At 36.2% G+C, this 22,735-nt stretch overlaps 1 protein-coding gene across 7 annotated transcripts in view; it reads right to left on the bottom strand.

The window, feature by feature from the left end:
* PPP3CC (protein phosphatase 3 catalytic subunit gamma) overlaps positions 1-22,735 on the bottom strand; it is a 91,463-nt gene that overhangs the window by 18,994 nt on the left and 49,734 nt on the right. For all 7 annotated transcript variants that reach the window (XM_060155651.1, XM_060155644.1, XM_060155646.1 and 4 more), the window contains exons 4-9: positions 19,060-19,171; positions 9,531-9,676; positions 7,589-7,728; positions 4,757-4,834; positions 4,428-4,522; positions 622-747 (exon numbers count right to left, since the gene is read on the bottom strand). In XM_060155651.1, coding sequence (XP_060011634.1) covers positions 622-747; positions 4,428-4,522; positions 4,757-4,834; positions 7,589-7,728; positions 9,531-9,676; positions 19,060-19,171 — 697 coding nt within the window. The remainder of the gene's footprint in view (positions 1-621; positions 748-4,427; positions 4,523-4,756; positions 4,835-7,588; positions 7,729-9,530; positions 9,677-19,059; positions 19,172-22,735) is intronic.

Raw genomic sequence — 22,735 nt, 5'->3', positions numbered from 1 at the left:
TTTGCTATTCAGAGTAGCTGTAAGGAACAGCATTAAATGCAGACCTTCAAGTTTATACAGATTTGGGGGAGATTATTTGCTCCAGTTAAAGTATGGAGTCTTTGAAGATTCCATTGCATAACTACTACTTGATCTCATTAGACTGCTGCCAGAGCCTTTTCTTCACTGATATACATATGAAAGGATTTCCTCCCATTTTACAAAGAAGTTAAGCCACCAGGCCTATGTACAACAGGCTTATATATTTGCATAGCTTATTTGTATAGGTGCACAAATAAAATTCCAAGAAAAATAATTCCTATTTAAATCTCTTTATCACTGCAGAAATCACTGAAGGAATGGTTATTTTATTGTTACTTATGTTATTTTAACATCTTGATTATAGGACGACAGCTATTTTAAATTGATATTTAGAATAAGAAAAGCATAATCAACTAGAATTACAATTTAAAAACCAATTAAGCGCCACTTAAACATCTTTGTAGAGAACAATGAAAATAGAAAACATTTCTGATAACTTTAAGAAAAACATTTCTGAACCATCAGGGGACTCATGCAAATATAAGGGTGCTCAGTCACTAGTTAGGACAATTGATGGTCCAGATGCTTTAGTTCTCTTACCTTTTTCCCCAACAAAAGGCAAAGACCACGTGAAAACATCCATAAAGTTTGGAAGCCAGTATGGGTGTGGAGAACAGTTAAACTGCCTGATATTCATGACATTGTTTTCATATTTTAACACAGCAGCTAAAAAGGAAAAAGGAGGAAAGTCTGGCACAGAGGAAAATGACATGGCAACTGGTACACTTCGTACAGCTGTGTACCTATTACACAGAATTCAAGAACTTACTTTCCATTTATAAATTCAAGACAGATGGAAAATCTTAAAGCATGTTATATAGTTCATTCTTTTAAGAATTATCCCAAGAAACAAAGTTACCTGAAGAGCTCTTATATATAATAAAAGTACAAAAGAAACAACTCTGAAACTTCAAAGGGTCTTGCACAGTAACTATCTATAGAAATCTCAGATTCCACATGAGAAAAATTTCATCATAATTTCCCTTTATAGGCCAAGTGGTTACAATTACAACCTTCCTCTGAGGGCAAACATTTCTCATTAAATGAACACAGCCTGTTGTCCTAGTCATTAGCCAGAGCCAAAGATTTTATAAACTTTTTAGGAGTTTATAACATAGCAGTTATTAATTCATAGTGGGGGATACAGATAGATGGTAAACTTGGAGCAATTTAATAAGGTTCAAAGTAGATTAAATCATCTCTGCATACAGTATGTGAAGAAAAAAATGCCCGTCTCTCCTATACACAGTATATTGTTCACACTCTATGAATGTTTAATATTAACCAGTTCATATATATATTTTGGTACCAAACTGATTTTCTTTATATTTAAAACTTTTTAAAATCCAATCCCTTAGTTTTCATCACCAGAATGCAATGTGGTTTGCATTATTCTCCTAATTATTCTTACTATGATCATAAATAGAATAGGGTATAATAGTTCTCTAGAAATGACAGTTATAGGTCATCTCCTGATTCCTGTCTCTTTGCTTATTGCAGGATAGCCTAGTATTCTCAAAATTAAAGTCACTGGATGTTTAAAATGTACACCATAGATTATAAAGAAAATATATGAAAATAGGATTTTCAGCTTTTAAGAAGCTTCTAATACTGGTTACAATGTACATGTCCCATTATTTTCAAGTATATGTATTTTACTTAGGTTAGATGAATATGTAAATATTCAACAACTCCCTCAATCTACACAAGAAAAAGAGGTGGGAGGTGGACACAAAAATAGAAATAGAGATGTTTAAAAATCATGACTTAAAGGTCTTTCATGTAACCAGTGGAACTAAGAAATGCCTGTTGGTACCAATAAGTCTAAAGAATATACAAGAAAGAAAAACAACAGTAAAAGAAAGAGAAGAAGGAAAGGGGGATAGAGTTGCCTTCTTCAAGAAAAGAAGTACTTGTGCAGTGAATAACTGAGTACCACCAGAGATTATTTTAGATGCCACATGTCCCCCTCTCCCCGGCCAAAGGTTAAGAAACAACCAAGGAAAATAAGATTGTTTCAAGGTAAAGTATGTTACCAATTATGTCAAAGCCAACAAAAAACTCAGAATCAACTGTGACTTTAACAGTTTACTAAAGGAATAATCAAGAACAAGACCAGATTAGAATATGGCAAAGAATGAACTGGCAGTTAGTAAGCTAGTAAAGTGATTGCTGATTTAGATGACATGTTTCAGATTAGCACACTGATAAATCCACGGGGCAATCAATAGACACTTTTTTTTTTTTTTGGCCAATGCTGTGCAGCTTGCAGGATCTTGGTTCTCCGACCAGGGACTGAACCCGGGCCCCTGGCAGTGAAAGCGCCAAGTCCTAACCACTGGACTGCCAGGGAATTCCCTCAATAGACACTTTTAATAGTAAGGTTAATAAAGGAAGTAAGAAGGGAAAGTCTTCTTCATAGATAAGAGGACTAGGGACACTGTCCTTGAGGAAGTTTGACAACATAAGTGGCACATACTATTCATAAGGGAGGAAACGAGAACAAAAACTAAGTCTCTAATGTATTGGAAATATTAGGAAAAAGGAAATAAGAAAGAATGGAGTTAGGGAGAAGCAGAGTATTATAGGATAGCTAAGACTCAGGAAAGATTGACGAGTAGCAAAAAGAAAATATAAGACTGGAAGAGAATTTAAGTCAAAGAAATGTCTTTTTAAAATGGACAGCAAGTCACGAAGGACATTCAGAGATAACTGTTCCAAAACAGATTGAAATGAGATGTGCCATTTCATAGTCTACTCTGAAATAGAGGAAGTAGTAAATATATTGTGGGCCTCTTTTAAACTTCTCTCCCAAACTGCATATACAAGATATGACTATAAAGTAATGAGACTTAAGAAACCACCAACGACAAACACACCAGACCTTATATATCAGATGAGTGTGGTCCTTTGCTGTAATCACACCAGGCACAATAACAGTAGAATGTTATAGTAGTAGAGCAATTTATAGTTTGACCAATGCTTTTAATATTCATTTTGATTATTCCAACTTATCTCCAACAAGCCTATATCACAGTTATTTTAAGGACAAACTGAGGCTCAGAGAAGTTAAGTATCTCATTAACTGTGAATTTAAAAGTGAAGCAGGACTAGACTAGGATTTCTGACTCCTAGCTCAGTGCTCTTATCAATATACCTTGCTGCCTTACCGTATATTTAATCCAAAGATGCTGCCATCACTCAAAACGTTTCTGGAACTCCTCTTTTGGAATTGCCTCCAGAGCCATTTTATGAGCAACACAAGAAAAACCAGTCTCATTACCTTATAATCATACCTTGTTCCTGACCCCAAATGGTATCGTCTAGCTTGATCACTCACCTTATTCATCAGTCTTGACTCCGAATGACTTTTGGCTGTTCCAAAAATCAAATCCACCCTCAAAGGACGAAGATTTCCCATCATTGAGGATAATCAAAAGAATGTGTCGCAGACTCTGAAGGCAATGCCAAAAGAGGAGTTCCAAAAATGTTTGAACAATGGGCAGCATTGTTGGAATAAGTGTATAACCTCCCAAGGTAACTACCTTGAAGGGACAATACTCACTTGGATATATTTGTTCTGGCATGTTTGTTTAAAAGTTCTATTATTTTATAGTCATACAGCAAAATAGTTACAGAGGCATGTTACAGAGGAGGTTTTTAAGTAGACCACTGCCCTGATACAAAACTTATGAACTAGGAATCATAAAAGTTAAATTTAAAAAAATGACTAAAATAGACTAAAAGTCTTAGAAGTAGAATTTCTGGATCAAAAGGCATGTGTATATCCAATTATCTTTTTTATATGGGAAACTGAGGTTAAGAAAGATTATATGACTTACCTAAAGTCACACTATTAGTTTCTGGCAGGGCTTGGACTAAAATGAAGATTTTTCTGACTTTTTGTAGAGTATTCATTCTAACAGTATTATTTCTTAAGAGCAAAAACAGCTTAACGGACAGACATTAAAACACTAAACAGTGACATTTTATTGAGGTAGTACTGTTATAAATAAATTAAATTCACCAAAACCAATAATTTATGCTGACTGTTCTAACCTGAACCTGAAGTAATTTATTCTTCTTATATTTTGATTCAGTAGTATAAATCAGACCTATTGTAATCATTATTTATACTCACAAAGAGCCCAATAATCCTTAGGAGATGAAAACCAAGCAGAAGCCCAAATTCTAAGTTTCTTGGCCTTTGTTTCAATTAAGACCCTTTTTTTTCTTATTTAAAATTTATATATATTCAGAAAATTACTTATGCACATACATATTCAACTAGAGCTCACATATACTCACTCACAAATTCAAACTCAAATATTGCTGGTCTCCTTTACCTTTATTGTTATAGACATCTAGGTAATTGGGGGCAGAGAAAATAGTAATGAGTGATGGAAAGCCTGTCGTTTGGCTCTTCCTGTACATTCGATACCTGGAAGAAAAATGACAGCCCGTCTGTCTTGATGTTAAAGGCAAAAACTTTGCAGTGCTGTTTGGTACAGTTGGTTGTTTTTGTTTGTTTGGTTTTGATTTTGGCCACGCCACACCACAAGTAGGATCTTACTTCCCTGACCAGGGATTGAACCCGTGCCCCCCTGCAGTGGAATGTGGAGTCTTAACCACTGGACCACCAGGGAAGTCATGGTACAGTTTTAATATAACTTACCCAGCATCTTGGGCTTCATGGGCTCTGATTATTGATAACAGATTATTGTTCTGCAAAAATTCACAAACTGCAGGGTAACTGAAAAAGAAAATAGAAAACACAAATCCAGAATTAAAACACTTGTTTTTTAATAGGAGAAAGGGGAAAAGTCAAGATGAAATGAGTTGAACTTGTTTCAAAATTATAGGTTTTCATTACCACTGAACTTTTATTAATAGCTTAGCAATCATCGCTCTCGTTTTTCCATGTCACTGATATTCCTCATTCCAGATCAAGGACACAGATAACAGACAACCCTAGGACAGAAGCAGAGTTCCCCCACACAATACTTTTTTTTCTTAACCCACACAATAATAATACAACACCAAAACTTTTCTTGGTATCTTGATATAAAAAAAAGTATCACAGCAGTGTGTGTGTGTGTGTGTGTGTGTGTGTGTGTGTGTGTAGTAGGTGCTAAAAACTGAACACACAATTTTCAAATTGTCAAACTGTTAGAAAAGTTAAAGAACCTACTTATAGCTTCACAGGTAATATCAATATCAAGATGATATTATGCAGGAATATTTCAGGAGCAAATACAAATACTATATCCAATCTTATTCAAATGAAAGGTATGATATTTGCATCTCTCCTGTCATATTCTTTTAGCACTAGTACCTTTCTGAATGGCAAATGTTTGATACGAAGAACTGGAGAATACAAAATTATCCTGGAATTATCCAAGTGTTAATTATTTAATTTATGTTTAATCTTTGTTTCTTATTATGTTCACTAGAAAAAGTAAGTTTTAAAATAGGTTGCACATTCACGTGGCATAAAATTAAAAGATATAAAAAGTTATACAGTGAAATATCTCCCTCCATCTTACCTCTATCTTCCAGCTACCCTGGAAGCAACCAATGTTCTTGGTTTCTTTGAGTGCCCTTTCAGAGATACCATATTCAATTTCAAGCAATTATGCATACACATATGCACACCCCCCCTTTTAGAAATGTCATCAGACGGTACACATAGCTTTTTACTATGTCTTTTTTTTCACTTTACACTAGTGATTATTCCAACCAGTATATAAAGGATTTGTTTTCTTTTTTTCATTTTTCAAAAACAGCCTCATTGCATTGTCTGGTACATTCCATTGTCTGGATGTACAAGCATTTATTTAACTAGTCTCCTATTGAACGTTTAGGTTGTTTAAAACCATCATCATAAATAATGCAACAATGAAAAACTTGTACATGCATTTTACACGTTTTCAAGTAGAGTTGATTCCTATCATTTGCAGTAGCTGTGTTCTGTAAAGTTGCTGCAAAAACTGAGTTAGTGAATACTGAACGACTGCTCCTAGGGGAAATACAGGGTTTCGGTTCTGTGAGCCTCTGGTCACAACGTTTTCGTCAACTAATCAACACATAACCTTGTTTTATGTGTGTTTCTGTGTAAAATCACCTTATTTAATGTATATTGTTGATTCATTAACATGGGCCTCATGGCCAACAGTGCCACAACTCATTCCTGAATGGAGCTTATATAACACATCACAGCCTTCTTGCACATAGGAACACTAGATAGCACTTCAGCAGTATGCTTGGGGCCATTTTAAACAGCAAAACACCAACAAAAAATGTGGGAAATGTTTCACTAAATAGACCACAAAAAGAATACTTGCTTACAGTATGAGAGCTGAAACAAGAGGCAGAGCAGCTGCACGTTCAACCTCAGCCGGAACGTGCACAGGGTGTCTCAAATTTTCCGTTGCTCTGTACACTTGAATGTCTGTGAATGACTGGAAGTGTTGTGAGTATTGATTCCAGGGTTACAAATAAATCTTAGCAAGTAGGCAAATTTGCAAATCAGAATTCTTGAATAATGAGGACTGACTATATAGCCACAGGATTACATTTTAGAAGTAGAAATTCTGGAACAAAAGCCATGGCCATTTATAATTGAGAGATGTTGTCAAGCTCACTGCCATAGAAATTGTACCAATTTATAATGTGCTAAAAATAAAAGTTTTATGTTCCTTATTTTAAGCAATGTAAAGAGAAGTAAAATTTAAATGACTTCATCATATTAGTCACTGCTAAAGTTGGCAGAATGGAATGAAAAAAGTTTACTTAGAAGAATGTTAAAACTATGGCAAAACTGAGGCTTCCTTTTGTGTGCAGGATTTCATTTAATGAATGCCTTATCTTAGGCAATTATCAAAGATTTTTCAGGGTACTAAATACAGGTATTATTTATCAGAATAAAATATTTGGATTTTTAAAAAATTCAGGCTTCAAACTTCCCTGAATCTCCCTAATTTGGAGTGGCAAAGCACAATGAAAGCTCACATATGAGATTTAAGACAACAACCAACTTCCAGGAAATGTCCTGGGCTTAGTTCACAATGTCCTGTTCTTTTTATATCTTTGCCAATACCGGTGGTTCCAAAAGCTGGTGAGCTTTCTAAAAAAATAACAGGATTCCCTTGTCTCAGGCTTACTGAATCAGAATCTCTGAGGGAAGAGCCAAGAAATCTTTATTTTTAAAAAAGTCAATAGATGATGTTTGGGAACAAATAATCTAGATCATTTAAAGTCAGACAACAATATTTAAGCACTGCAAGATGTTCTATTCAGTCGTGTTCAGTATATTACACTTATTAGGGCATAATACTGAGTAAAATATAAAAAACAAAACAGAGTTTTCTGCCTTCAATTAATCAAAAAATTAAATAGAAGTCCCTGAGCAACACAAATTCAAGATACAAAATATGTAGTTAAAAATAATTTGATAAAATATGTTACAATTTCCTTTTTCTAATTTTCTAACTGAGGATTAGCTTACCTGTAAAAATAAGAGCACCCTCGGACCGTGTTGTGGGTATAGTGTTCCAAGGTCTTTTCATTGCCATAATCCTCTGAGGGATCAGACCAAAGCAGGTCACACACTGGCCCAAAGGCTGGAGGTTCTTTAAACCTGTCTAACTAGAAGACACGTAAAAGCCAAAAGAAGAAAAATCATGAAAGCAAAAGAGCTTTTGGAAAATGGTATGGGTCAAAAAACACCTTTCCACCCATAAGAATGTATTAGGAGAGTGGGCGGTAAGCCCCTAAAGAATTTTCCTTTAGGAAGAAAATGAACATTTAATAAATGTAGATACAATTTTTATGTTTTTGGTATTAAATTTTAATAAATATCCCTATCCCTACAGTAGAAAAGGACCTCCTTACATCCTAATCTTAAAAGCGGTGCTCATTTAATTTGAATGTGAAATCAATCACTATAGAAACATACTATTTATTAGAAAGACCCTGTAAAGTTTATTTCAATTGCCTAGGTGAGCCAATGTTACCATGACAGCAGGAAGGGTTTTGAGTGTTTCTGTTCATTGTTTATCTCATTCCAATGGAGATTTCTTTATTTTAAAGAATGCTAGTTTTATTTTGCAAAAGGCTTTCATCCTTTCCATTCTATTCAGTGGAGGCATTTCAATATAAGTTATTAATTCAAGCCTTTAGTCACTGCTGCTTTGGTTAACGCATGAAAGCCAAGAGAAAACAAGTAACTAGGATAACTGAATGCCAAGAAGAGAACCTCTACTAAGTGAAAAGGGAGCTTTATATTAATACAATTGATTCAGAATTGTAAAATTCAAGATTTACTATGTAAAAGAGAAATGTTGTTTATTTAATAACAACACGGCAGCAGAAAAGGCTGTGCATACAGGCATACACCCTCTTACCTTGAGGACAGTAACTTTAATTCAGAGAAATTTTACAAACAGAAAATTTTTTAGTTTCAGTACCTATATAAGAGAGGTAAGAGAATACAAAGTACAGAAGAGAAGATGGTGATGTAGAACAATATAAATGAAAAAAGACTGATCACCTTTTTTCAGTCATGAAGATACATAATCCTGAAAAATCACAATTACCAACTAAGGCAAGTGTAGCAATTAAACTCTATCATCTGAAATGTCAAAGTCAATGAATTTCAGAGCTGGGAGAGTCCTCAGACCATCCATTTCAACGTCCTCATTTTACAGAGAAGAAAATCTAAGAGGTTAAGTGATTTGGTAAAGGTTACACAATTAATGGCAGTACAGGGATTAGAACCCTGGCTTTTTTCCTTCCTATTGCTACATAATTTAAAGTTTCAGGGTTATACTCAAAATATGTTTCTAGTTGGTAAAAGCACAGACTTCGTTAAAAATTAGACATTTTCTGGGCTTCCCTGGTGGAGCAGTCGTTAAGAATCCGCCTGCCAATGCAGGGGACATGGGTTCGAACCCTGCTCCAGAAAGATCCCACATGCTGGGGAGCAACTAAGTCCGTGAGCCATAACTACTGAGCCTGCACTCTAGAGCTCGCGAGCCACAACTACTGAGCCTGCATGCCACAACTACTGAAGCCTGCATGCCTAGAGCCCGTGCTCCACAACAAGAGAAGCCACCGCAATGAGAAGCTTGCGCACTGCAATGAGGAGTGGCCCCCGCTCGCTGCAACTGGAGAAAGCCCGTGCGCAGCAACGAAGACCCAATGCAGCCAAAAATAAATAAATAAATAAAATAAATTTATTTTAAAAAATTAGACATTTTCTGGAAGATATATAGGAAAATGTTAACCGTAGTTATTGCCCAATGACAAGATCACAGGTGATTTCCATTTTCTTACTTTTAATTATCTGTATTTAAAAATTTTCAGCAATAAAGACATATTAGTTGACTGTAATAAAAAACAAAATTAAAAGCATATTTACTCCATGAGACTAATGAAAGATTACTTACTTTCCGAATGTCATCTAAACAAGTAATTTCAGGTGACATTCCTCCATGTACACACAGAAACTGCTGGTTTAAGAGGGCAGCAAGAGGAAGACAGTCAAATGTTTCCATACACGCATCATACACCTGTTCAGAATATTTGATTCGACCTATCAAAAAAGGAAAAACAAAGGAAGAGAGTTAAAATTTATCATACATGAAAAAGGATATATGCCAGTTGATTATGAAGCTACTCCAAAGCCATTTGTTACAGGCAAATTTGAAAACACAATCATCTTTGTACAGATATTTCTGAAAAGTTGTGGATAAAGGGCAAACAAAATCTCCCTCTTTTTCTACAACTGTGACCTTGGATTAACTTTCTAGCTCTGTTGTCCTGGAAACCTGATAAGGTGAATGTAATCAGCTGTGTTATTAGGCAACATTTCTTATGGTAAAAATTACCCAATTACCTGGCGGAAGCTATAGCTTTGGGCTTCTCTGAGTGCGGTGACTCGTAAGGTATGTCCCTCGTGGGATCCTGGAAGCTATGCCAATAAAACTTTTACAAGAGATACTGGCATTTGTGATGCATGAGGCTTCTAAGCCAGGGTGGCTCCCTAATCTGCCCAATGTGGATACTGTTTCCTTGCACCTGAGCTGTGACTAGGAGAGGGTGGGAGAAATGGAGGCAAAAGGCAGAAAAGCTCCAGACTGCGGCATGTACTTCTATGACGACTACTCCATGAAAAGGGATGCCTGATGCTGCCCTTCCTGAACTGTACTCTTCTAGGATGGACGCCATGTATGCCCCATGGTCTCTCGTGAGTCTGCATTGGGTCTAAAAAGACTTCCTGGTGGTATTGAAGATATATAAATAGAAACTGAAGTTTTAGGCGTCATCAATAAAATGTCAATAATATTTTTGCTCATGATTTTTAAGGTCTTCAACCAAATTATGTCCTGATTTTATTTTATGTAAAAATGTTCATCTCAGTGAACTGTATTTTGATGTGGTTGTCATTTTGAGGCTACAGAACAAAAAAACACTCCAGTGGGCAGACAGTGGGTTGGCTTCCACAATTATCTAAAAAGGACAGGTCATGAAATAGTAGTTGGCAGATGGCTTTAGTTTAAAGAGAAAGGGAACGTTTTCTTCTTTGGCCTTGGGTTCAAAAAGCCAATATGCTAGGAGGCGCATACTGGTGGAGACGGCCACAAGTTACACAGGCAGGCAGCCCTACAGAACTGTGAGCTCCTTCTCTTCCAAGATTCTGTGAAGATGAGACAAAGCCTACAGGCCCCAGAGAACAACACTATAGCAAGTGAGTCAGATTATCTAGTTGGTAATTATTTCTGTCTTTATTTTCTTCTTGTAATCGCCATGCTTTTAGAAAAGACATGTTCAAATATCAGAGCCTGGTCTTGGCAAGGCTTTGGGGAATAATGTGAAGGGTGATGTGTCCAGATTTGGGCCAGAGTGCAGTACATGGGTAGCAGGAATGACTGGAGAGAGATCCCTAAAGGGAAGGTGTAACCAGTGGACCACACTTAAGGTGCTTCATCCCAGAAGGTGAAGATTGTCTACTGCCAATACTGATCAGGATTTGAGGGCATTAAGGGAGGCTGTGAGTTCCTTTATAAACTTTTGGAGCATTCTGTATTACCAACATCAATAAGGAATTCCTTTGTAAGAGTCCTAAGGTTGCATATAGGCAGGGATTTTAATTAGTTATTAATTCATGCTCCAAATACCATTTTACATCAATAAGATGCCTTTCAACCCAAAGAATGACTCAAAAGAGTTCCTTAGCCTACTTCCAGAAGACTACCAAGTCTGGAGAAAGACAGAAAGTAATACAGTGTCCTAACCCATTTTGTAAATTAAAACAGAAAGTCACAAATCAAATTAAACAAAGCGCACAACCAAAATGGGTTACAGAATGTTACCATTTAAATTTTCTTAAAGTTTATGAATATGTATATAAATACCAACATTTTTATCTTCTGAGGGGTTAGATTGAAGATGACTTAGTTTAGCTGTATTTTCTAGGATGGATATATAATCCTTGTATAGTAATATTTATTGTTATATCACCTTTATTTTTGAAATCTGTTGAAGGCTCACAATGTACCTGTGCCATCAGTGAGTTAAGTGTTCAACACAGTGGAATGGAGTCTGGAACCTGACTGCCTGGATTCGAACCTCAGCTCCGCCACTTACTAGCAATAGTACTTTGGACGAATTACTTGACTCTCTGTGCCTTTACTTCCTCATCTATAATATAGGCCTAATAATAATACCCACCTACATTACAAGGTTGCTGTGAGGATTAAATGAATTCACATATGTAAAATGCTTTGAATAATGTATGACACAAAGTTGGTTCTATATAAGTGTTAACCAATAAAATTACCTTATTTTATCCTCACTGAAACCCTGTGAAGTAGGTACATAATCTTCATTAAAAAGCTGAGGAAGGGCTTCCCTGGTGGCGCAGTGGTTGAGAGTCTGCCTGCCGATGCAGGGGATGCGGGTTCGTGGCCCAGTCCGGGAAGATGCCACATGCCGCGGAGCGGCTGGGCCCGTGAGCCATGGCCGCTGAGCCTGCGGGTCCAGAGCCTGTGCTCCGCAACGGGAGAGGCCACAACAGTGAGAGGCCCGCGTACCGCAAAAAAATAAAATAAAATAAAAATAAAAAGCTGAGGGAATTGGGCTCACTTGTCCAAAGCTGCAACTAGTAAGTGGCAGAACTAGAACCTGTTCATGCGCTTAACATGATGCAATACTCCTCCCAATCATTATTTTTAAATTAAATATTTAGTAGGAGAATCTAAAGAGCCAAATATATAATTACCAAAGGTTAAATTAGCTGACTCAAGAGTTTTATTTTCATGATAAATTGTAAGATATATCCCACAATGAAGGAAACATGCACCTCAGTCATAGGTTCACACTGATACAAGTTCTAACTAGTATCAATAATATAACATTAACAAAACAAAATTTTCAACAATATTCTTTGAACGTAATTTTGAGAGTCAGCACTATTTGCAGGAAACCATGACCCGGTCTAAACAGTGATTATATATTTGTTTTAATTTTTATTTGCTTTCACTGTTTTTTTAAAACAAAGGTAATAGGTTCAAAAAAAGAAAGGTTCAGAATTAGTGCCTCCTCCCCCTCTTTGCAGGCAATTAGCTTCCTGGGTGTCTTTATAAAGATAGTCTACGCATACATATGCAGATATGTATATTTATTCCATTTTCACAACATTCTAACATAAATGTAGAATATGTACACTGTTTTCACTTGCTCTTTGGACTTCTTTTTTTTAATAAATTTATTTATTTTGTTTTATTTATTTTACTTTTGGCTGCGTTGAGTCTTCGTTGCTGCACGTGGGCTTTTCTCTGGTTGCAGCGAGTGGGGCCTACTCTTCGTTGCGGTGTGCAGGCCTCTTATTGTGGTGGCTTCTGTTGCAGAGCATGGGCTCTAGGCGTGCGGGCTTCAGTAGTTGTGGCTTGCAGGCTCAGTAGTTGTGGCTCTCGGGCTCAAGAGCACAAGCTCAGTAGTTGTGCCACACGGGCTTAGTTGCTCCGCTGCTCGAACCCGTGTCTCCTGCATTGGCAGGTGGATTCTTAACCACTGTGCCACCAGGGATGCCCCTTTTTGTACTTTTCTTTTTTGGCTGCGCTGTGCAGCACGAGGGGTCTTAGTTCCTGGATCAGGGATTGAACCCAGGCACCTGGCAGTGAGAGCACGGAGTCCTAACCACTGCACCGCCAGGGAATTCCCATTTTTTGGACTTAGTAACATATTTTGGAGATCATGCCATATCGTTATATGAAGAGTTTTGGTTTTTTTTAATATCTATATAATATTTCACTTTATGGATATACCACAATCTAACCACACCAATCTCTTGCTACTATAAGTAATGAACAATGGCAAACATTTGTTTATTTCCAAAAAAAAAAAATCAACCTGTCATAACAATACTGTTTTCATTAGCAAAATTACAGGAGTTTCTGGAACCTCCTGTAATTTCAGTAAGCTGTTTAACTACACATCAAAAAAGGGGCCCTTGGAAATAAGAAATTAATTTACTTTAGAAATATGGACCCAGAGCTATGAGATGGAATCATAAAACCACTAGGTTTCTTGCTTTCCAAGTACATAACAATAAAGAGATGTTTTTGCAAAGATAAATGATATGTCAAAAATTAACTGTTATACTTTGCTACTCAAATTATCTCTGGATTTGAAAGAAATTTTAAAAATCTCTGCAATATAAAGCACTTTAAAACTTGATATAAGAAAAGAAAAGCCTCCACCTGCCCCTCCTAGAAATATTAACAAGATTGCAGCTGCACAATTTGGAACTAAGCATCACTTAACAGTAATTATAAGGTGCTGATTCTAAATGTTACAGTGGCCCTTTAAGAAAGATCAGCTTATCAGTAAAAACACTCATGCAAAGTGGCACACATGCTTTTTCCTTATATAGGAACAAAATTTGAAATTGTACTTGAATTTGTGTGCTTATTCCAAGATTTATTAACATTTCGGATGCAGCATTAGAATGAAACAGGAGTATATTGGCAGATAAGAGAAAAAGAAAGAAACGTGGTTTAACTAAATTACAGCTGTGAAAAGCAAAGAAAAACCTGAGATAAGAAATCCTGTGCAAAATGACACACTCAAAATGTTTCCCAAACCTATTGTTCTATTTTCTGAAAACAGTCTGAACCAATTATACTAATCAAAAAAAGAACTCTGAAAAAACAGAGGAAGAATTAGATAGAATGTTACCGAAAAAACATGAATCTTAATTCAGAGGCATCCATACACCGTTTTTTCTTCATTACTTATCTATTGCCAAATATTGAGCATTCCAGGGCCTTTGTTAACTGCTTGATAGGCACTGTTTAATATTCCCAGGTAAAGAAACAGAGGTGTAATGAGGACCACCTTAATATTTGGCTTAGAAAAACAATGCAAAATATTTCCAATTTTTAAAGTACTTGATGAAGTGGTTCTCAAATGACAAACAGTAGATACTTTCCAAGCCTCTGGAAGAGGTGTTCTTAACCAGCAGTGTGCTACAGAATTACCTGGGATGCTTTAAAAAGCCTTTTAAATGCTTGGCCCTAAATGGATAATTTGAAAGTTACCAGTTTAAAAAATTGGTATAATAGTATTACATAGTGGTGATGAAAAGCTAATTCGCGGAGTCCTATGGGAAGATAAAAAATTAAAAGTACTAGTCCTCCTGATCCAGCTTCCCACAGGTAATCACTGTTACCAATTACTTCTGCACCTTATATATTTTTAATTTACAAAGGAGATCACACTATACGTGTTCTGCAAATGGCTTCCATCACCTAACAATATATCTGAACAGCTCTCCATATCAGTACATCTAGATCCACCTTGATCTTACAACAGCTGCCTACCATTCCATTTTTTAGATATATTATCCCTTATTATTTTTTTTTGCTATTACAATTAACACTATAATGAACATCCTTATACATCCATATCTTCTTATCTTTTTGAGTATATAGTGTGGTAGGCAGAATTCTAAAATGACCTGCAATGACCTATACCTTTGTATAATCTGTGCCCCTTTGAGTGGGTGGAACTTGGAAATACGCTGAGACTCCAATGATTATGTATCATTATGGCAAAAGGGAGATGTTCCTGGATGGGCCTGACCTAATCAGGTGAGCCTCTGAAAAGCAGAGGGTTTTCTCCAGCTGGCTGATCACAGAAGAGGAAGGCAGAGAGATGCATTTGGGCTCTAGAAACTGAGGGCAGTTTCTAGCCAACAGCTAGCAGGAAAATAGGGGCCTTAATCCTACAGTCAGTAAGGACCACCAACAACTAGTGAGCTTGGAAGACACCAAGCTCCAAATGAGAACACAGCCCTTGGTGACACCTTAATTTTGGCCCATTGAAACCCAGAGCAGCAAATTTAGCCATACTGTGCCTGGACTTCTGACCTGCAGTAACTATGAGATAACAAATGTGCTGTTTTAAGCAGCTGAATTTGTGGTAATTTGTTATGCAGTATTAAAAAATAAAGATACAGGGCTTCCCTGGTGGTGCAGCGGTTAAGAATCCGCCTGCCAATGCAGGGGACACGGGTTCAAGCCCTGGTCCAGGAAGATCCCACATGCCACGGAGCAACTAAGCCAGTGCGCCACAACTGAAGCCTGCACACCTAGAGCCTGTGCTGCGCAACAAGAGAAGCCACCGCAATGAGAAGACCGTGCACCACAACGAAGAGTAGCCCCCGCTCTCCGCAGCTAGAGAAAGCCCGCATGCAGCAACAAAGACCCAACGCAGCCAAAAATAAATAAAAATAAAAATAAATAAATTAAAAAAAGAAAAGATACAATCTGCATGATAAACTCCTAGAAGCCAGACTGCTGGGTCAGAAATTTTTACGGATATTCCAAAATTACTCTTCAAGTACTTTACACCAATTTAAACACTCACCAACAGTAGATCTAATTTGTTTTACACTTCCTGGTTAATTACTGATTTAAAGTGTTTATTTCAATAAGTTCCAAGACCTGGAATGATCTATATCTTGCCCATTTGTAGCTGACTTTTCTCTCACAGGGTTTTTAAGTGTTCACACTCTAAAATTTCTTTCATTAATTAAGAAAGACCTTTCATTTCAGGCGTTACTAGGAGGAAGGCTGTCATCACAACTGCTAACTTCAATGTAGGAAGCTACTGGTAACAAGAGTTAAAATGAGCATTGGGAACATTCTCAAGTTGTAAGTAGAGGGATTTTGTGGCAGCTGAATAAACTGAGTCTCTGAAAACAAATTTCAAAGTTTTTCTCAACTTTGAATATTCTTCTGGTAATAAAACTTCAAATATAATATATTCCTCCAAGATGATAATCTGAAGAGAAATCTGAATAGGACACAAAGTAAAATCCATGATCAAAATATCAATTATATGAACAATAAAGGTTTTTTTTTTTTTTTGCCACACCACATGGCAGGTGGGATCTTACTTCTCTGACCAGGGGAGGAACCCTTGCCCCCTCGCAGTGGAAGTGCAGTCTTAACCAGTCGACCGCCAGGGAAGTCCCAAAGCATTTTTATATATTCAGGATTATGGGGGGAAAGAGGTAGACTTTACAGCTAGATAAGAGATTATTCTACCTTTCTTATTTTATAAAGAATGTACTAACACTTTAGAAATGAAAAAAGGTATAATTCTGTTTTTTATTTCAGTATTTTCCTTTCACTACAACAATACAAAAATTCCATGTAGTATAAACTGATATATAATTTTTCTGAGTGCTAGAGTATGTACCAAAAGTCTTTAAAATGTTCATGCCCGGACACCTAGTAATTCTTTTCTGAGAGTCTATTCTAAAGATATAAATCACAAAGAATCATTCATTCAACAATTTAATTCAACCAATATTTGTTAAGCATCTACTGTGACTTATTAGATAGTGTTCTGGAAAAACAACAGAGAACAAAACACCTCCCTGCTGTCATGCAGCTTAAATTCTGGTGGGAGAGAAAGACAGTAAATAAATAAATATATTAAAAATATATAAATTATATATATATAGGATATATAAAAATTTCAGGTATTGATAGATGCTATGGGAAAAAAAAGTAGGGTATGAGAATAAAGTGATGAGATTTTAATTTAGAAAAAGCAACCAGGGAAGAAAATCTCTGAGGCTATGACACGAATGAAGTAAGGATGTAGGTCTTCTAAGCAGATAGACACCTGGGGAAACAAGAGATGATACGTGCAAATGTCCAGAGGCAAGTTCTCCCAAACAAGCCCAATATAGTCACCATCATGCTGCATGTTACTTAGAGCCAATTGTGAGTACCTAGATTCTGGTCAAAGAAATCTGTGAGGTTTTTGTTTTTGTTTTTGCTTCGCCTCACGGCTTGAGGCTTTGCAGGATCTTAGTTGGGCCTCGTGGAAGTGGAAGTGGAAGCACGGCATCCTGACCACTGGACCACCAGGGAATTCCCTGTTTTTGTTTTTTAAATCAGCTTGTAATGTTTTGAGTTTCAAAAAAATTCTACCTTTAATAATAAATTTTTTTTTACTATTACAGTATTATTTATAGTTGGAATCAACCTAAATGCCCTACAGTTGCTACTAAATTGGCCACACACGATAGTACATTCATGAGACGGAATACTTTAAAAACATTAATATTATATTTTAAAGTCATGTTAAAAAATATTTAATAAAATGGAAAAATGCTATTACATAACATGAAAAGAGCAGTTTATTAAACAGTACATATACTATGAGCCCAACTTTATTGCAAAAATATATACAGTTGGCTCTCCATAGCCACAGGTTCTGCATCCACGGATTCAACCAACTGCGGAACTAAAATATTTGGGGGGGGCTTCCCTGGTGGCGCAGTGGTTGAGAGTCCGCCTGCCGATGCAGGGGACACGGGTTCGTGCCCCGGTCCGGGAAGATCCCACATGCCACGGAGCGGCTGGGCCCGTGAGCCATGGCCGCTGAGCCTGCGCGTCCGGAGCCTGGGCTCCGCAACGGGAGAGGCCACAACAGTGAGAGGCCCGCGTACCGCAAAAAAAAAAAATAAAAATAAATAAATAAATAAATAAATGAATAAATAAAATATTTGGGGGAAAAAAAATTCCAGAAAGTTCCAACATGCAAAACTTAAATTTGCAGTGGGCCAGCAACTATTTACATAACATTTACATTGTATTTACAACTATTTACATGGCATTTGTATTAGGTATTATGAATAATCTAGAGATGACTTAAAGAATACAGGAGAATACATGAAGGTTATATGGAAATACTACATACCATTTTAGATAAGAGACTTGAGAATCTGCGGATGTGGGTATCTGTGGGGGTCCTGGAACCAATTCCCCGGAAATCAAGGGAGGATTGTATGGATATAGATATATCTGAACTATTTCATGATAGGTTTGTTTTTTTTTGTTTTTTTTTTTGCAGTACGCGGGCCTCTCACTGCTGTGGCCTCTCCCGCTGCAGAGCACAGGCTCCAGACGCACAGGCTCAGCGGCCATGGCTCACGGGCCCAGCCCCTCCGCGGCATGTGGGATCTTCCCGGACCGGGGCACGAACCCACGTCCCCTGCATTGGCAGGTGGACTCTCAATCACTGCGCCACCAAGGAAGCCCAATGATAGGTTTTTATGTATACAGAAAAGAATAGAAGACTATATACCAAATAGTGAGATAATAGTGATTAATTTTAAGTGGTGTAATTGTGGACAATTTATATCTTTGGACTTTTTAACATTTTCCAAATATCCTAAATGTATTACTTATAGACCCAGGGGGATACTCAAAAGTTATTTTCAAAACAAGTGTTAAAAAGTGGAATCTAGGTTCTCACCAGAAAACAAAACAAACAAAAACAAAAACAGAACAGGAAGCATTTGAGGTCCATTAGTTTCTTTTCTTTGTGTTTAATTCGCTGGGACTGGCTAAAGGATAACTTAAAAAGTTCTGGAGGAGTGATTATACTTACATTCCTGTTTGAAGGTGAAATATTCTGTAAGATGCCTGCATTCATGATTTCCTCGAAGCAGAAACAATGTTTTGGGATGATTAATCTTTAAACTCCATAAAAACAGCACACACTACAAGACAAACACAAGGATAAAACTTTTATTTTTGAACACAATAACACATAAAGACAATTTATACAAATTCAAATGACTTGCTATAATGGCGTATCTCTTTGATATTCCCAAGTTGAAACATGAAGAATTCCAGCTTTTGAGTGTGTTGTGTTGTTGCCCTAGAATTTGTCTTTTTTGTTGTTTTTGGTTTTGTGGGTTTTTTTTTTTTTTTTGGCTGTGCCACATGGCATGTGGGATCTTAGTTCCCCGACCAGGGATTGAACCCGTGCCCCCTGAAGTGGAAGCACAGAGTCCCAACCACTAGACCTCCAGGGAACTCCCTGCCCTAGAATTTGAAAGAATGTAAGAGCGTAGCCTTCATAGAAATCTCTTAATTTCTGTTCCCATGTTCCATCCAAATATCTAGATCTCTACAATAAAGTCACCCACACACATACCTTAGTCCTAAAACCTGTATTTTATTTAGTGGAGAACGGTAGAGACATTTCCACTAAAATCAGGAACAAGGCAAGGATATCCACTAATACCACTACTATTCAACACTGTACTAGAGGTATTAGCCAACTGAATTAGACAAATCAGTTAGAGGCTTAACAATGAGTAAAGAAAAACAAAAACTATCTGTATTTGCAGATAATATAATAGCATACCTGATAAACTCCAGAAGAATCAATGATACAACTAACTAAACTAATAAAAAATTCAGTAACATGCAAGGATATAAAATTAACATACAAAATAGCCTTCATATACACAAACAATAAGTGGGACACAATGCTAGACAAAACTCCATTTACAATAGCAGCAAAGAAGATTAACTACATAGGAATAAATTTAACAAGAAATGTATAAAACTCATACGAGGAAAAAGTTAAAAAAACACTCCTGAAAGACACAAAAGTAGACATGAACAAATGGAAAGACATTCCCTGTTTTTGGATAGGATGATTCAGCATTAAAAGATTACAGTTCTTGGGACTTCCCTGGCGGTCCAGTGGTTAAGCCTCTGCGCTCCCACTGCAGGGGGCGAGGGTTCTATCCCTGGTAGGGGAACTAAGATCCCACATGCTGCACAGTGCAGCCAAAAAAAAGAAAAAAGAAAAGATTATAGTTTTTTCCTAGTTTATAAATCCATTACATTTCCAATAAAAATACCATAAGCTATTTTATGGAGTTAGACAAGTTGATAATAAAATTTATATGGCAAAATAAACATGTAAGAACAGCCAGGAAACAGCCAGAAAAACACTGAAAAAGATGGTTAAAACATACTATAAACTTCCTAAATTAAAATAGTGGTCCTGGCACTATATGTAGATAAATATACCAGTGGAATAAAATGGGTCAGAAATTAATGCACGTACATATAAAAATTTGAGATATAAGAAAGGTGGCACCCTAAATCACTGGAGAAATGATGAGCTTCTTAAGAAATGTCTCTGGGACAACTGGTGCTATTTCAAAAAAAAAATTAGAACCATATCTCACATAATGAATAACAAATGGATAAGGGATCTAAATATCAAAATGCAACCATACAAGTTCTAGAAGAAAACATGAGGTGAGTTTTCTTTAGCTTTAGTGTACGGAAAAACTTTAAAACTAATGACTAAAAGTTCAAAGGCAAGAAAAGAAAAGATGGGTAAATCTGACTACATAAAAATAATTTGCATGGTATAAAACAATTCGGCAAGAACTGACAAAACCACATATACATTTAACTTTTGACCACATCTAGGAGCCTACCCTGAAGATACACTTCCAACAATAAGAAAATACATACACACAGGCTGCAGTGTTGTTTGTAATAGCAAAGTATTTGAAACAACCTAAATGACCATACAAAGGAGAGAGGCTGAGCAAATTATGATACATCCACACAATGAAGTACTATGAAGCTATGAAAAAAAAAATGAGAAAGATCTCTCTATAAACTTATTTGGGGCAATTTCTAGGATACACTGTTAAGAAAAAAGCAAAATGAAAGAGTATCTACAGTATGCTACTGTTTATGTAATAAAGAAGGGGTATAAGAAAAACATATATTAGCTGCTCATTTGTGCATAAGAAATAAGGGAAAGATAAATCATAAACTAAAGAGACTGGTTACCTAGAGCAGGCATAGAGGAAATGGGTGGAAAGAAGTGGGGACTGGGAACAGGTTAGGAGGGATGAGGCCGGAGTGACACTTCTCAAAGCATACCTCTTCAGATAGGTTTGACCTCTAGAACCACAGTAATTAAAATTATTTGGGTATTAAAATTACTCAAAATAAGTATTTAAATCAACCAGCATGTGATAGAAACCCCAAATATAATATGAACAGTAACAAATGAGCCTAACTGTATTATAAATGGATAACAAAGTAACAAAGAAAGGGATGGGATGGGGGAGAACTAACCCAAGTTATATATGTATGTAATATATAATATATATATATATATATATATATACACACACGCTATATATAACCAAGCTACATATATATATATATATATAGTGTGTGTGTACATATATATACATATGCGTGTATATATATATATATATATATATATGCATACATATATATATCTCCTAGATCCTTCTGCTGAGAGGGCCTAGGACCTCAAAATCACTACGTGTATTGATTTGGGGATTACAAATAAATTTTAGTAGGGAGGCATATATACAAATACAGAATCCGTGAATAATGAAAATCAATCGTATAGTCTAATCATAAAATATACATATCTCATTCATATACAGCTTCAAAACATAAGCAAAAATTGACAGAACTATTGTGAGAAACAGATAAATCAATAACTGTAGCTGGAGATTTTGACGCAGACCCAAAAAATCATAGTTCAAGCAAACAAAAATAATCAAACTTATAGAGAACAAGTGAACAAGTACAGAATGCATTATTTTCAAGTATATATGGGATAGTCACAAAAATCTACTGGGTACCACAATAAATTCCAAAGGGAGTCTCAATAAATTCCAAAGAATGAATATTATTCAGATTATGTTCTCTAATTAAATTATGCTAATTAGAATCAGTAACAAAATACTAACTCTAAAAAAATCCCACATGACTGGAAACAAAAAACATACTGCTTCATTGTCTTAGGGTTTAAAGATAATTCTTTAAAAAATGCTGAATGATAATAAAAACAATACATGTCAAAATCTGTGGGACCCAGATAAAGCAGCACTTAAAGGGCAATGTACCTTAATAAGTACATTTATTTTTTAAAACAGATATGCAAATATGTTTGTATATGCTTAACCTATCTCTGAAATGTCATACAAGAAACTCTTAACAGTGATTGTATGGGTGGAATGGCTAATATATGAGAAGATGCTCAGTGTCATTAGTAATTAAAGAAATATTAATTGAAATGACAATAAGATACTACTTTATCATTTTGGTAAATATTAGAAAATGAGATAAAACCAAATTCTGGAAGAGGGACAGGAGGAAATATGAACTCTTAGGTGCTACTGGTAGGAGTATAAACTGGTACAGCTGTTCTGAAGACTGATCTACAATAATCAGTTCAAGTGTTATATGAAGGTAGG

This window comes from Lagenorhynchus albirostris, chromosome 7, assembly GCF_949774975.1.
Source record: "Lagenorhynchus albirostris chromosome 7, mLagAlb1.1, whole genome shotgun sequence".
Lineage (NCBI taxonomy): Eukaryota > Metazoa > Chordata > Mammalia > Artiodactyla > Delphinidae > Lagenorhynchus > Lagenorhynchus albirostris.
Note: the sequence above shows the minus strand (reverse complement) of the source record. Positions and strands in the feature narration are given on the sequence as shown.